The 16366-nt window shown below is 46.4% G+C and overlaps 1 protein-coding gene across 1 annotated transcript in view; it reads right to left on the bottom strand.

Annotated features, from left to right (window-relative positions):
- LOC115125401 (PDZ and LIM domain protein 7-like) overlaps positions 1 to 16366 on the bottom strand; it is a 37785-nt gene that overhangs the window by 12788 nt on the left and 8631 nt on the right. The window contains exons 3-4 of the mRNA XM_065015452.1: positions 1377 to 1435; positions 887 to 1124 (exon numbers count right to left, since the gene is read on the bottom strand). Of these exons, the coding sequence (XP_064871524.1) occupies positions 887 to 1124; positions 1377 to 1435 (297 nt within the window). The remainder of the gene's footprint in view (positions 1 to 886; positions 1125 to 1376; positions 1436 to 16366) is intronic.

Below are 16366 nucleotides of genomic sequence, written 5' to 3'. Positions count from 1 at the left end.
CAGTAGTAATTAAAGGCCTTGTAGTTATTAACAAGGGGCAGTAGTAATTAAAGGCCTTGTATTTATTAACAGGGGGCAGTAGTAATTAAAGGCCTTGTATTTATTAACAAGGGGCAGTAGTAATTAAAGGCCTTGTAGTTATTAATCTAACAGACAGGGGGCAGTAGTAAATAAAGGCCTTGTAATTATTAACAGGGGGCAGTAGTAATTAAAGGCCTTGTAGTTATTAACAGGGGGCAGTAGTAATTAAAGGCCTTGTAGTTATTAACAGGGGGCAGTAGTAATTAAAGGCCTTGTAGTTATTAACAGGGGGCAGTAGTAATTAAATGCCTTGTAGTTATTAACAGGGGGCAGTAGTAATTAAAGGCCTTGTAGTTATTAACAGGGGGCAGTAGTAATTAAAGGCCTTGTAGTTATTAACAGGGGGCAGTAGTAATTAAAGGCCTTGTAGTTATTAATCTAACAGACAGGGGGCAGTAGTAAATAAAGGCCTTGTAGTTATTAACAGGGGGCAGTAGTAATTAAAGGCCTTGTAGTTATTAATCTAACAGACAGGGGGCAGTAGTTATTAACAGGGGGCAGTAGTAATTAAAGGCCTTGTAGTTATTAATCTAACAGACAGGGGGCAGTAGTAATTAAAGGCCTTGTAGTTATTAACAGGGGGCAGTAGTAATTAAAGGCCTTGTAGTTATTAATAGGGGGCAGTAGTAATTAAAGGCCTTGTAGTTATTAACAGGGGGCAGTAGTAATTAAAGGCCTTGTAGTTATTAACAGGGGGCAGTAGTAATTAAAGGCCTTGTATTTATTAACAAGGGGCAGTAGTAATTAAAGTCCTTGTAGTTATTAATCTAACAGACAGAGGGCAGTACAGTCCTAGGGTTCCCACCTAATGATCTTGTTGCAGGCTCCACAGAGAGGGGTCCTTCCGCTGTCCTCCGGTGCCTGTTGAGCCGCCTGTAGGATAGAGGAGCGGTTCTGCATGGGCGTTGGCTGGGCCGGCTGTCTGTGCTGGGTCAGAACCGTACTGGTCTTGTCTGGGGCGTAACGGTCAGCGAACCCTGGGTCGGTCACCCACGGAGGACGTACCAGAGGACCAGCCGTGACTGTAGCTGGAGTCTTAGAGGCTGGAGAACCCAGAGCAATGCAACGCATTCAACAGGAAGACTCCTATAGTGTCTTATAAGGAACCATGGGAATGTATAAATGCTTATAGCACGTGTTACAATGTATAACTATGCTTATAATATGTGCTATAATAGATATTTCAAAGCTTATAAAACATGTTATAATGCATCTAACGAATAAATAAAAGGCTTTGGATTTATGTTATTAATGACCAGAACCTGTCATTTGAACTCTGACTTGCAGAGACTCACCGTCAGGTTTGTCTGCTGTCTGGGTCTGGGCCTTAGCAGGTGACAGAGAGGCCTTGACGCTGGGGGGGAGAATAAAAAAAAAACCACACTCCCTTAAAGACCATGTGCTTTAGGGTTACCATGGCGACTCAGAAGAGGCTGACATCATCATCCTTATCATTGAGGGAGTTCTGTGTTCATTTTTGAAAATGGAAGGAGCATAAATGGTAAAATCATTGCGAAGATTGCTTCCATCATCTCTCTCTCTCTCTCTCTCTCTCTCCGTGACTATACCACCACTTACAGAAAGTGGACTGGGGATTGTTACGCGGTATAGCTGTGCTCCTCCAAACAGCACACTGACTTGAGGTTTGTATATGGGCAAGGAAAAAGTATGTGAATCCTTTGGAATGAACTGGATTTCTGCATAAATTGTTCATAGAATTTGATCTGATCTTCATATAGGTCACAACAATAGACAAACACGGTCTGCTTAAACTAATAACACACAAATAATTATACGTTTTCATGTCTTTATTGAACACACCATGTAAACACTCACAGTGCAGGATGGAACAAGTATGCTAAATAGTATTAGCAATCTGTTTGCAATCGAGCAATACATTTGATGGATCTACAGTGGCAAGAAACAGTACGTGAACCCTTTGGAATACATTTAACATTTACATTTAAGTCATTTAGCAGACGCTCTTATCCAGAGCGACTAATAACCTGGACTTTTGCATAAATTGGTCATAGATGAAGATCAGATCCAATTTTAAGTCACAGCAATAGACAAACACGGTCTGCTTAAACTAATAACACACAATTATACGTTTTCATGTCTTTATTGAACACACAGTGTAAACACTCACAGTGCAGGTTGGGAAAAGTATGTGAACCCTTGGATTTAATAACTGGTTGACCCTCCTTTGGCAGCAATAACCTCAACCAAACGTTTTCTCTGTAGTTGAGGATCAGACCTGCACAACGGCCAGGAGGAATTTTGGACCATTCCTCTTTACAAAACTGTTTCAGTTCAGCAATATTCTTGGGATGTCTGGTGTGAACTGCTTTCTTGAGGTCATTGAGCTTCAATTGGCGAACAGATAGACTTACGTTCTCCTGCAAAACGTCTTGATGAACTTGGGAATTCATTTTCCCGTCGTACTTTTGGAACCCTTTCCAGCTTTTGCATGTCAACAATTCTTAATCTTAGGTCTTCTGAGATCTCTTTAGTTCGAGGCATGGTTCACATCAGGCAATGCTTCTTGTGAGTGTTTTTTATAGGGCAGCTCTAACCAACATCTCCAATCTGGTCTCTTTGATTGGACTCCAGGTTAGCTGACTCCTGACTCCAATTAGCTTTTGGAGAAATGTCCTCTGGTCTGATTAAACATTAATAGAACTGTTTGGTCATAATGACCATCGTTGTGTTTGGAGGAAAAAGGGGGATGCTTGCAAGCAGACAACGCCCCGATCTCAATCCTATAGAACATTTGAAGGCAGAACTGAAAAAGCGTGTGCGAGCAAGGAGGCCTACAACCCTGACTCAGTTACACCAGCTCTGTCAGGTGGAATGGGCCAACATTCACCCAACTTACTAGGATTAAATGTCAGGAATTGTGGAAAAACTGAGTTTAAATGTATTTGGCTCAGGTGTATGTAAACTTCCGACTTAAACTGTATTTCATTTAGGTCATCTGTTTAGGTCATCAAGTATTTCCACTTGAAAGAGGCGTGATCGTGTCTCGACGTAATTAAAGGAATGAATATAAATGAGAATTTGTTATTTTTAACTCCGGCCAAACTCGAACCCGGATGACGCTGTGGGCAAATTGTGCACCGCACCAAACCACCTATATATCTCACCAAACCACCTGTATATCTCACCAAACCACCTGTCTATCTCACCAAACCACCTGTCTATCTCACCAAACCACCTGTATATCTCACACCAAACCACCTGTATAACTCACCAAACCACCTGTCTATCTCACCAAACCACCTGTATATCTCACCAAACCACCTGTATATCTCACCAAACCACCTGTATATCTCACGAAACCACCTGTATAACTCACCAAACCAACTGTCTATCTCACCAAACCACCTGTCTATCTCACCAAACCACCTGTATATCTCACACACCAAACCACCTGTATAACTCACCAAACCACCTGTCTATCTCACCAAACCACCTGTATAACTCACCAAACCACCTGTATAACTCACACACCAACTAGATGTGACCAGTCAGCAGTAGATATCACACAGACTAAACCAGTCAGATGTAGATATCACACAGACTAAACCAGAGTCAGCTGTAGATATCACACAGACTAAACCAGTCAGCTATAGATATCACACAGACTAAACCAGTCAGGTGTAGATATCACACAGACTAAACCAGTCAGCTATAGATATCAGACAGACTAAACCAGTCAGCTGTAGATATCACACAGACTAAACCAGTCAGCTATAGATATCACACAGACTAAACCAGTCAGGTGTAGATATCACACAGACTAAACCAGAGTCAGCTATAGATATCACACAGACTAAACCAGAGTCAGATGTAGATATCACACAGACTAAACCAGTCAGCTGTAGATATCACACAGACTAAACCAGAGTCAGATGTAGATATCACACAGACTAAACCAGTCAGCTGTAGATATCACACAGACTAAACCAGAGTCAGATATCACACAGACTAAACCAGTCAGCTGTAGATATCACACAGACTAAACCAGAGTCAGATGTAGATATCACACAGACTAAACCAGTCAGCTATAGATATCACACAGACTAAACCAGTCAGGTGTAGATATCACACAGACTAAACCAGAGTCAGCTATAGATATCACACAGACTAAACCAGAGTCAGATGTAGATATCACACAGACTAAACCAGTCAGCTGTAGATATCACACAGACTAAACCAGAGTCAGATGTAGATATCACACAGACTAAACCAGTCAGCTGTAGATATCACACAGACTAAACCAGAGTCAGATATCACACAGACTAAACCAGTCAGCTGTAGATATCACACAGACTAAACCAGAGTCAGATGTAGATATCACACAGACTAAACCAGTCAGCTGTAGATATCACACAGACTAAACCAGAGTCAGATGTAGATATCACACAGACTAAACCAGAGTCAGCTATAGATATCACACAGACTAAACCAGTCAGGTGTAGATATCACACAGACTAAACCAGAGTCAGCTGTAGATATCAGACAGACTAAACCAGAGTCAGATGTAGATATCACACAGACTAAACCAGTCAGCTGTAGATATCACACAGACTAAACCAGTCAGGTGTAGATATCACACAGACTAAACCAGTCAGCTGTAGATATCACACAGACTAAACCAGAGTCAGATATCACACAGACTAAACCAGTCAGCTGTAGATATCACACAGACTAAACCAGAGTCAGATGTAGATATCACACAGACTAAACCAGTCAGCTGTAGATATCACACAGACTAAACCAGAGTCAGATGTAGATATCACACAGACTAAACCAGAGTCAGCTATAGATATCACACAGACTAAACCAGTCAGGTGTAGATATCACACAGACTAAACCAGAGTCAGCTGTAGATATCAGACAGACTAAACCAGAGTCAGATGTAGATATCACACAGACTAAACCAGTCAGCTGTAGATATCACACAGACTAAACCAGTCAGGTGTAGATATCACACAGACTAAACCAGTCAGCTGTAGATATCACACAGACTAAACCAGAGTCAGATGTAGATATCACACAGACTAAACCAGTCAGCTGTAGATATCAGACAGACTAAACCAGAGTCAGATGTAGATATCACACAGACTAAACCAGTCAGCTATAGATATCACACAGACTAAACCAGTCAGGTGTAGATATCACACAGACTAAACCAGAGTCAGCTATAGATATCACACAGACTAAACCAGAGTCAGATGTAGATATCACACAGACTAAACCAGTCAGCTGTAGATATCACACAGACTAAACCAGAGTCAGATATCACACAGACTAAACCAGTCAGCTGTAGATATCACACAGACTAAACCAGAGTCAGATGTAGATATCACACAGACTAAACCAGTCAGCTGTAGATATCACACAGACTAAACCAGAGTCAGATGTAGATATCACACAGACTAAACCAGAGTCAGCTGTAGATATCAGACAGACTAAACCAGAGTCAGCTATAGATATCACACAGACTAAACCAGTCAGGTGTAGATATCACACAGACTAAACCAGTCTGCTGTAGATATCAGACAGACTAAACCAGAGTCAGGTGTAGATATCACACAGGCATAGCTTTATAAACACACAGGCTTTATAAACACACAGGCTTTATAAACACACAGGCTTTATAAACACACAGGCTGTTTACCTGGCCCTCTTCATTGTCTCATCGTCTGGGTCCTGCACTGAGAGAGCCAGGGGGAAACACAGTATCAGAACGACCCGATTACATTTTACACTGATGTTAAGATACAACTATTGACTCCTTTCTGGGGCCCTGTGCAAACTTTCTCTCCCTCTCTCCTGGGCCTCTAAGTCCCATCTGGGGCCCCGCGTAAACATTCTCTCCCTCTCTCCTGGGCCTCTAGTCCCATCTGGGGCCCCGTGTAAATGTTCTCTCCCTCTCTCCTGGGCCTCTAGTCCCATCTGGGGCCCTGTGTAAACATTCTCTCCTGGGCCTCATGTCCCATCTGGGGCCCCGTGTAAATGTTCTCTCCCTCTCTCCTGGGCCTCTAGTCCCATCTGGGGCCCCGTATAAACATTCTCTCCCTCTCTCCTGGGCCTCTAGCCCCATCTGGGGCCCCGCGTAAACATTCTCTCCCTCTCTCCTGGGCCTCTAGTCCCATCTGGGGCCCCGTGTAAACATTCTCTCCCTCTCTCCTGGGCCTCTAGTCCCATCTGGGGCCCCGTGTAAACATTCTCTCCCTCTCTCCTGGGCCTCTAGTCCCATCTGGGGCCCTGTGTAAATGTTCTCTCCCTCTCTCCTGGGCCCCGTGTAAACATTCTCTCCCTCTCTCCTGGGACACTAGTCCTATCTGGGGCCCCGCGTAAAAAATGTCTCCCTCTCTCCTGGGCCTCTAGTCCTATCTGGGGCCCCGCGTAAGCATTTTCTCCCTCTCTCCTGGGCCTCTAGTCCCATCTGGGGCCCCGTGTAAACATTCTCTCCCTCTCTCCTGGGCCTCTAGACCCATCTGGGGCCCTGTGTAAATGTTCTCTCCCTCTCTCCTGGGCCTCTAGGCCCATCTGGGGCCCCGTGTAAACATTCTCTCCCTCTCTCCTGGGACACTAGTCCTATCTGGGGCCCCGCGTAAAAAATGTCTCCCTCTCTCCTGGGCCTCTAGTCCTATCTGGGGCCCCGCGTAAGCATTTTCTCCCTCTCTCCTGGGCCTCTAGTCCTATCTGGGGCCCCGTGTAAACATTCTCTCCCTCTCTCCTGGGCCTCTAGTCCCATCTGGGGCCCCGTGTAAACATTCTCTCCCTCTCTCCTGGGCTTCTCGTCCTCTTTGGACCACTGACACCTTTCTCTCAACTACACCTCCATGTTTTAAAGAATAGAGAAATATCAAATGGTATATTATTGTCTATGTACAGTATTGTAACAATGTTCCTCTTTGGACCACTGACACCTTTCTCTCAACTACACTTCCATGTTTTAAAGAATAGAGAAATGTTAAATGGTATATTATTGTCTATGTACAGTATTATAACGATGTTCAAGTAGTTGAAGTGTGGAAGGGAAGATAAACAGATAAATATAGTTTCTATTTACAATGTTGTTTTGTTCTCCACTGGTTGCCCTTTTCTCATGACAACAGGCCACAGATCTTGCTGCTGTGACGGCACATTGCAGTACTTCGCCGGAACAGATATGGGAGTTTATCAATGTTTCATTTATTTTCTAAATCTTTGTGGATCTGTGTGATCTGAGGGAAATATGTGTCTCTAATATGGTCATACATTGGGCAGGAGGTTAGGAAGTGCAGCTCAGTTTCCACCTCATTTTGTGGGCAGTGAGCACATAGCCTGTCTTCTCCTGAGAGCCATGTCTGCCTACGGCGGCCTTTCTCAATAGCAAGGCTATGCTCACCGAGTACATAGTCAAAGCTTTCCTCAAGTTTGGGTCAGTCACAGTGGTCAGGTATTCTGCCAATGTGTACTCTTTGTTTAGGGCCAAATAACATTCTAGTTTGCTCTGTTTTTTTGTTGATCCTTTCCAGTATGTAAAATTGTTATCTTTTTGCTTCCTCATAATATGGTTTAGTCTAAATGTGTTTTCTGTCCTGGGGCTCTGTGGGGTCTGTTTGTGAACAGAGCCCCAGAACCAGCTGGCTGAGGAGATTCATCTTCATGTATATCTCTCGGTAGGTGAGGGATTTGTGGTGGATTTTGTGAATTTTTGGTTGGTTAGTAAGACCCCAGACCTCACAACCATTCTGGGCAATGGGTTCAATAACAGATTGAAGTATTTTGTGCCAGATCCTAATTGGGATGTAGAGTTTTATGTTCCTTTTGATGGTGTAGAAGGCACTTCGTGCCTTGTCTCTTAGATCCTTCAAGTCCTTGTGGAAGTTACCTGTGGTGCTGATGTTTAGGCTGAAGGAGGTGTCATTCTTTATGTGCTCTAGGGCAGCCAGTGTCTATTTTTACATTTGTCGTCTTGGCTACTGGACTTTTTTTTTTTAAACAACTATTTTTGTCTTACTGAGATTCGCTGTCTGGGCACAAGTCTGACAAAATCTGTGCGGAAGATCTAGGTGCTGCTCTAGACCCTCTTTGGTTGGGGACAGATCTAGGTGCTGCCAAAGACCCTCCTTGGTTGGGGACAGATCTAGGTGCTGCTCTATACTCTCCTTGGTTGGGGACAGATCTAGGTTCTGCCAAAGACCCTCCTTGGTTGGGGACAGATCTAGGTGCTGCTATAGACCCTCCTTGGTTGGGGACAGAAGCACCAGATCATCAGCAAACAGGAGACATTTGATTTCCAAGTACAGCAAGGTGAGGCCCGGGTGCTGCAGACTGTTCTAGTGCCCTCGCCAATTTGTTGATATTTTTAATGTTGAAGAGGGTCTTCTCTCTCTCGACCACTGACTCACTGTAGTCGGTGCCTGTGAGCTGGGCCAGCATGCGGAAGGAGCGGGACTGGGTAGTGCCTGTGTGGGGCTGCCAATCCTGAGTGTCCTCGATCAGCCTCTTCTTGCTGCGGTCGTTGGGGATGAACATGGGGATGCCATCCACCCGCAGACCGTGCCTAGTACCCACCCCAACATCACCACAACGTTAATACAATGTTGAACGGACCATGCACAGTACACGCTCAACGTTCCAACAACATTCCAACAACGTTAACATAACAAACCGTGCCTAGTACACACCCCAACGTCACCACAATGTTAATATAACGTTAAACAGACCATGCACATTACACGCTCAACGTTCCCACAACACGCTACTATAGACACTACTATATAGACACACTACTATATAGACACACTACTATATAGACACCGTGTCAACATGTCCCCTCTGACACCGTGTCAACATGTCCCCTCTGACACCGTGTCAACATGTCCCCTCTGACACCGTGTCAACATGTCCCCTCTGACACCGTGTCAACATGTCCCCTCTGACACCGTGTCAACATGTCCCCTCTGACACCGTGTCAACATGTCCCCTCTGACACCGCGTCAACATGTCCCCTCTGACACCGCGTCAACATGTCCCCTCTGACACCGCGTCAACATGTCCCCCCTGACACCGCGTCAACATGTCCCCCCTGACACCGCGTCAACATGTCCCCCCTGACACCGCGTCAACATGTCCCCCCTGACACCGCGTCAACATGTCCCCCCTGACACCGCGTCAACATGTCCCCCCTGACACCGCGTCAACATGTCCCCCCTGACACCGCGTCAACATGTCCCCGCTGACACCGCGTCAACATGTCCCCCCTGACACCGCGTCAACATGTCCCCCTGACACAGCGTCAACATGTCCCCCTGACACCCGTCAACATGTCCCCCTGACACCGCGTCAACATGTCCCCCTGACACCGCGTCAACATGTCCCCCCCTGACACCGCGTCAACATGTCCCCTGACACCGTCAACATGTCCCCCTGACACCGCGTCAACATGTCCCCCTGACACCGCGTCAACATGTCCCCCCTGACACCGCGTCAACATGTCCCCCTGACACCGCGTCAACATGTCCCCCTGACACCGCGTCAACATGTCCCCCCTGACACCGCGTCAACATGTCCCCCTGACACCGCGTCAACATGTCCCCCTGACACCGCGTCAACATGTCCCCCTGACACCGCGTCAACATGTCCCCCCTGACACCGCGTCAACATGTCCCCCTGACACCGCGCGTCAACATGTCCCCCTGACACCGCGTCAACATGTCCCCTCTGACACCGCGTCAACATGTCCCCTCTGACACCGCGTCAACATGTCCCCTCTGACACCGCGTCAACATGTCCCCTCTGACACCGCGTCAACATGTCCCCTCTGACACCGCGTCAATATGTCCCCTCTGACACCGCGTCAATATGTCCCCTCTGACACCGCGTCAATATGTCCCCTCTGACACCGCGTCAATATGTCCCCTCTGACACCGCGTCAATATGTCCCCTTTGACACCGCGTCAATATGTCCCCTCTGACACCGTGTCAATATGTCCCCTCTGACACCGTGTCAATATGTCCCCTCTGACACCGTGTCAATATGTCCCCTCTGACACCGTGTCAATATGTCCCCTCTAGCATGGCTCTAGTGACCAGCGGACAAATGGGTTGGACCATAATGCATCTGTCTCTTACTTCTCGTGTTGGTAAATCTGGTGGTCATAGAAAGCTTGATCATCTCTGCAGGGAGGAGGAGGACAAGGAGTAGATGGGGCATGGATGAAGAAAATAAGGGGGGAAGGGGCAGGAGGAAGAGGAGAGGGAGGAGGAGAGGATGAGAGGAGGGAGGGAGGGCAGGAGGAAGAGGAGCAGAAGAGAGGAGAGGATGAGAGGAGGGAGGGAGGGCGGGCAGGAATAGAGGTTGAGAGGAGGGAGGGGGGCAGGAGGAAGAGGAGCAGAAGAGAGGAGACGATGAGAGTACGGAGGGGAAGAGAGGAGGAAAGTAGGGAGGGCAGGAGGAAGAGGAGAGGAAAGGAGGGAGGGCAGGAGGAAGAGGAGAGTAGTAGAAGACAGAGGTAACAACAAATGACAGGAGAATGAGAGACATACTGTTAGATAAAGAATTAATGAACTATGTGACTGGTGAACTATGTGACTGCTGAACTATGTGACTGGTGAACTATGTGACTGGTGAACTATGTGACTGGTGAACTATGTGACTGGTGAACTATGTGACTGCTGAACTATGTGACTGCTGAACTATGTGACTGGTGAACTATGTGACTGGTGAACTATGTTACCGTTACTATGTGTCTGCTGAACTATGTTACCGTTACTATGTGTCTGCTGAACTATGTTACCGTTACTATGTGTCTGCTGAACTATGTGACTGGTGAACTATGTGACTGCTGAACTATGTGACTGGTGAACTATGTGACTGGTGAACTATGTGACTGCTGAACTATGTGACTGCTGAACTATGTGACTGCTGAACTATGTGACTGCTGAACTATGTGACTGGTGAACTATGTGACTGCTGAACTATGTGACTGCTGAACTATGTGACTGGTGAACTATGTGACTGGTGAACTATGTGACTGGTGAACTATGTGACTGGTGAACTATGTGACTGGTGAACTATGTGACTGGTGAACTATGTGACTGGTGAACTATGTGACTGGTGAACTATGTGACTGCTGAACTATGTGACTGGTGAACTATGTGACTGGTGAACTATGTGACTGGTGAACTATGTGACTGGTGAACTATGTGACTGGTGAACTATGTGACTGGTGAACTATGTGACTGGTGAACTATGTGACTGGTGAACTATGTGTCTGCTGAACTATGTGACTGGTGAACTATGTGTCTGCTGAACTATGTGACTGGTGAACTATGTGACTGGTGAACTATGTGACTGGTGAACTATGTGACTGGTGAACTATGTGACTGGTGAACTATGTGACTGGTGAACTATGTGACTGGTGAACTATGTGACTGCTGAACTATGTGACTGGTGAACTATGTGACTGCTGAACTATGTGACTGGTGAACTATGTGTCTGCTGAACTATGTTACCGTTACTACTGCTAAGAGAAAAACCTTCACTAATCATTACTAACCACTAGCTCAGATACTGACAGGAAGTCTATGATTTAACATTCAAGTAAAAAGGAAGTAAAGAGAGTTTACTGACTTCTCATTCATCTGCGGAGTGAAGGAAGAGAAGAAGAAAGGAGAGAACAGAGGAGAGAGAGGAGGAGAAGAAGAGAAGGAGAGAGGAGGAGAAGAAGAGAAGGAGAGAGGAGGAGAAGAAGAGAAGGAGAGAGGAGGAGAAGAAAAGGAGAGAGGAGGAGAAGAAAAGGAGAGAGGAGGAGAAGAGAAGGAGAGAGGAGGAGAAGAAGAGAAGGAGAGAGGAGGAGAAGAGAAGGAGAGAGGAGGAGAAGAGAAGGAGAGAGGAGGAGAAGAAGAGAAGGAGAGAGGAGGAGAAGAGAAGGAGAGAGGAGGAGAAGAAGAGAAGGAGAGAGGAGGAGAAGAAGAGAAGGAGAGAGGAGGAGAAGAAAAGGAGAGAGGAGGAGAAGAGAAGGAGAGAGGAGGAGAAGAGAAGGAGAGAGGAGGAGAAGAAGAGAAGTAGAGGAAGAAGAGAAGTAGAGAGGAGGAGAAGAGAAGGAGAGAGGAGGAGAAGAGGAGAGAGGAGGAGAAGAAGAGAAGGAGAGAGGAGGAGAAGAAGAGAAGGAGAGGAAGAAGAGAAGTAGAGAGGAGGAGAAGAAGAGAAGTAGAGAGGAGGAGAAGAAGAGAAGTAGAGAGGAGGAGAAGAAGAGAAGGAGAGGAAGAAGAGAAGTAGAGAGGAGGAGAAGAAGAGAAGTAGAGAGGAGGAGAAGAAGAGAGGAGAAGAAGAGAAGGAGAGAGGAGGAGAAGAGAAGGAGAGAGGAGGAGAAGAAGAGAAGGAGAAAAAAGAGAGAAAGAAGGAGAAGGAGAGAGGAGAAAAGGAGAAGAGAGAACAGAAAGAAGATGGGGGGGGGCAGTTTGGAAAAACAAGACAACAGTTTTGTTAGAACTTGTCAAATCGACAATAGTTGCAGAGAACAGTCAACAGTGAGGAGACAGAGACATTGTGGGATGCAGAGTATCTTGCAGTGGGGTGAAAACACACACAGGGTTTCATTGTTGACGGGTTCTGTCAGAGTGACACACAGGGTTTCATTGTTGACGGGTTGTCAGAGTGACAGCATGGGGTGTTCCGATGGCTGTCACACAAAAGGCAGGCTGTGTGACACATCTGGAACGCAGCGTGTCCCAGTCTCCCTCTCCCTGATTCAGAACAGATCCGTTTCAAGTTGATGTCTGCATTGAGTGTTTGCCTAACTTCTAAAACTATTTATTTATTTCTCCTTTTTTATTTTTTACAATAATTATCCTGACCTGTATATTTAAATCCATCAAATGGTGTACAATTCCAATATCTACGCAGAAAGTAAAGTTATTTACGACCGACCAGAAAGCTAAATTATGTCGCTTGCGTTCTATAACAATGCCGTAATAAATGGTGTGTGATTGGACTGATGACATCATGACAGCTCTGTGCAAATACACCGGACCTGCTAGTGTACAACATGCCTAGACATTGGACACGTTCCCTGCTTTGTTCTGTATCACCCAGACAATCTATCACTGCCCATAAACTAGATTACTACTGTGTAGTGGAAAGGCCTCAAATTCAACCTGGTTTTCTGAAGAAGTAAAAATCTGCCAGAAGGGTTGGGATATATTCCATTTCAACTCAGGAAGTGAACTGGTAATTCCAATTTTCCTCAAAGTTTCTCGATGAGAAACAATCGGAATTTCCGTTTACTTCCTGAATGGAAATGGGATTGATCCCAACCCTATGGAACGCTGTTTGCGTATTTACAGGTTAAAAAAAAGTTACGTCGAATTAACACTATTCGACGCGTCAGCTAGCTATCTTTAGCTTGGTACCTGTCTGGAAGCAATGCAACCAGCCTTAAAACAATGACCAGAAACTGCAATCATTTTCAATATTATTAGCAATGACTAAGTATTAGCTAGGCAGCAACTTAACTGGCCAGCTAGATCACGAAGTAAACAAGCTAGTCAGTTACCTAGCCTTGTTGCCGCAAGCTAACGTTAATGTGACCATTACCAACCAAATACAAAAACTGTCTTAGAAATTAGAGGTATTTTAGACGACAACGTCTAGCTAGATAGTTAGCCAAATATAGCTACTGAAACAGATATCATTTTGATATGATTTAGGAGGAAAACATTGTCTGCATCTATCAGCTATCTTTTCTTCCTGACCAACACCGTCCCAGAGTCTGACTCGTTTGGCAACGGCAGGTACGTAAAGACAAAACATTACCAGCATCATAACGAACTGGTGAATCGCTGTTAGATATGAAATTGTAAAAAATTATGAACGTGTTCAATTCGTAAAATGTGACATTCAGTCATATTCAGGTTCTTGATTGGTCAACAAGCTTAGCTGATGCGTCAAATAGTGTTATTTGGTGTGCATCTTCTTTTTTTACTGAAAAACGCCAAGACCCAAATGGTATCCCATATAACCCTGCCTTGTAGCAGGTCACAGATTCGTTCTGAACAAGAACAGTAGGAGTTATCCTCTTTCATAAAGGAAACAGCTGTGTGAAGGAGACGACTGGAGGACAGACGACTGGAGGACAGACGGCTGGAGGACAGACGGCTGGAGGACAGACGGCTGGAGGACAGACGACTGGAGGACAGACGACTGGAGGACAGACGACTGGAGGACAGACTACTGGAGGACAGACGACTGGAGGACAGACTACTGGAGGACAGACGACTGGAGGACAGACGACTGGAGGACAGACGGCTGGAGGACAGACTACTGGAGGACAGATGGCTGGAGGACAGACTACTGGAGGACAGACGGCTGGAGGACAGACGGCTGGAGGACAGACGGCTGGAGGACAGACGGCTGGAGGACAGACCACTGGAGGACAGACCGCTGGAGGACAGACCGCTGGAGGACAGATGGCTGGAGGACAGACGGCTGGAGGACAGACCGCTGGAGGACAGACGGCTGGAGGACAGACCACTGGAGGACAGACGGCTGGAGGACAGACCGCTGGAGGACAGACCACTCCTTTAAACTTAAAGTACTTAAGTGTGTAATTTCAAAAACTTTTCAAAAACAACTTTATACTGCATCTTTAAAACTGTTTACAACAATTGTATGACTCTTCCTAGATGAGATTCATATGGTCTTGTAAAAAAACACTGGTTGAAGTTGGAGCTTTTTCACAATAGCGTCAACCGTTTCTAGTGTTATAAACCCTCATTCTCTCTTTCTCGGTAATGCTGTGCTTGAGACACAGAATACAGACGTGGCCTCAACTGTTCATAACAACTTGCTCGTGTTTCTAACCTTTATATCTCTCTCTATCTATGACGTGTTTTAGACCGTGGAAGAATGAGCGCTATACAGGCCAGGGGTTCAGGTCCGTGTGACTTCTCCAAGTAAGGCTAGTTCGGTAACGCAGCACCACCACCACAGTAAAAACCATCCTGACAGCTCAGCAGATTCTAAACGAAAGGATCCTGAGCACAGCTAAATACAGTCACAGACACCATCTAGACCTTTCCAAAAAGTCAGACCTTAACCCTTCCTATCCCTTCCCCCAACCATCCTATCCCTTCCCCCAACCATCCTATCCCTTCCCCCAACCATCCTATCCCTTCCCCCAACCATCCTATCCCTTCCCCAACCATCCTATCCCTTCCCCCAACCATCCTATCCCTTCCCCCAACCATCCTATCCCTTCCCCCAACCATCCTATCCCTTCCCCATCCTATCCCTTCCCCAACCATCCTATCCCTTCCCCCAACCATCCTATCCCTTCCCCCAACCATCCTATCCCTTCCCCATCCTATCCCTTCCCCATCCTATCCCTTCCCCCAACCATCCTATCCCTTCCCCCAACCATCCTATCCCTTCCCCAACCATCCTATCCCTTCCCCCAACCATCCTATCCCTTCCCCAACCATCCTATCCCTTCCCCAACCATCCTATCCCTTCCCCAACCATCCTATCCCTTCCCCCAACCATCCTATCCCTTCCCCCAACCATCCTATCCCTTCCCCCAACCATCCTATCCCTTCCCCAACCATCCTATCCCTTCCCCATCCTATCCCTTCCCCAACCATCCTATCCCTTCCCCCAACCATCCTATCCCTTCCCCCAACCATCCTATCCCTTCCCCAACCATCCTATCCCTTCCCCCAACCATCCTATCCCTTCCCCCAACCATCCTATCCCTTCCCCCAACCATCCTATCCCTTCCCCAACCATCCTATCCCTTCCCCCAACCGTAAACCCCGGACCGTGAACCAAGTATCAGGCATGGAACAAGGTTAGCAAACTCCTTCAAACTTTCCCCAAACTGCCAGGTTATCTAGAAATCATCATCAGAGGACTCTGGATTTCCTACCTACTCCCTCCTGATTGAAGGAATCTTCCAAAAGGGTTTGTATAAAAGCCTGGATATTCCCCCCTCCATCTGGAACAGTAACACCTGGTCAGACCACCCTGTGTAGTTTAAGGCCCCCCCCCCCCCTTCCCATCTGGAACAGTAAAACCTGGTCAGACCACCTTGGGTAGTTTAAGCCCCCCCCCCCCTTCCCATCTGGAACAGTAAAACCTGGTCAGACCACCCTGTGTAGTTTAAGGCCCCCTTCCCATCTGGAACAGTAAAACCTGGTCAGACCACCCTGTGTAGTTTAAGGCCCCCCCTTCCCATCTGGAACAGTAACACCTGGTCGGACCACCCTGGGTAGTTTAAGC

This window comes from Oncorhynchus nerka, unplaced genomic scaffold, assembly GCF_034236695.1.
Source record: "Oncorhynchus nerka isolate Pitt River unplaced genomic scaffold, Oner_Uvic_2.0 unplaced_scaffold_1422, whole genome shotgun sequence".
NCBI classification, from domain to species: Eukaryota; Metazoa; Chordata; class Actinopteri; order Salmoniformes; family Salmonidae; genus Oncorhynchus; species Oncorhynchus nerka.
This window is presented reverse-complemented; position numbering and strand designations above follow the sequence as displayed.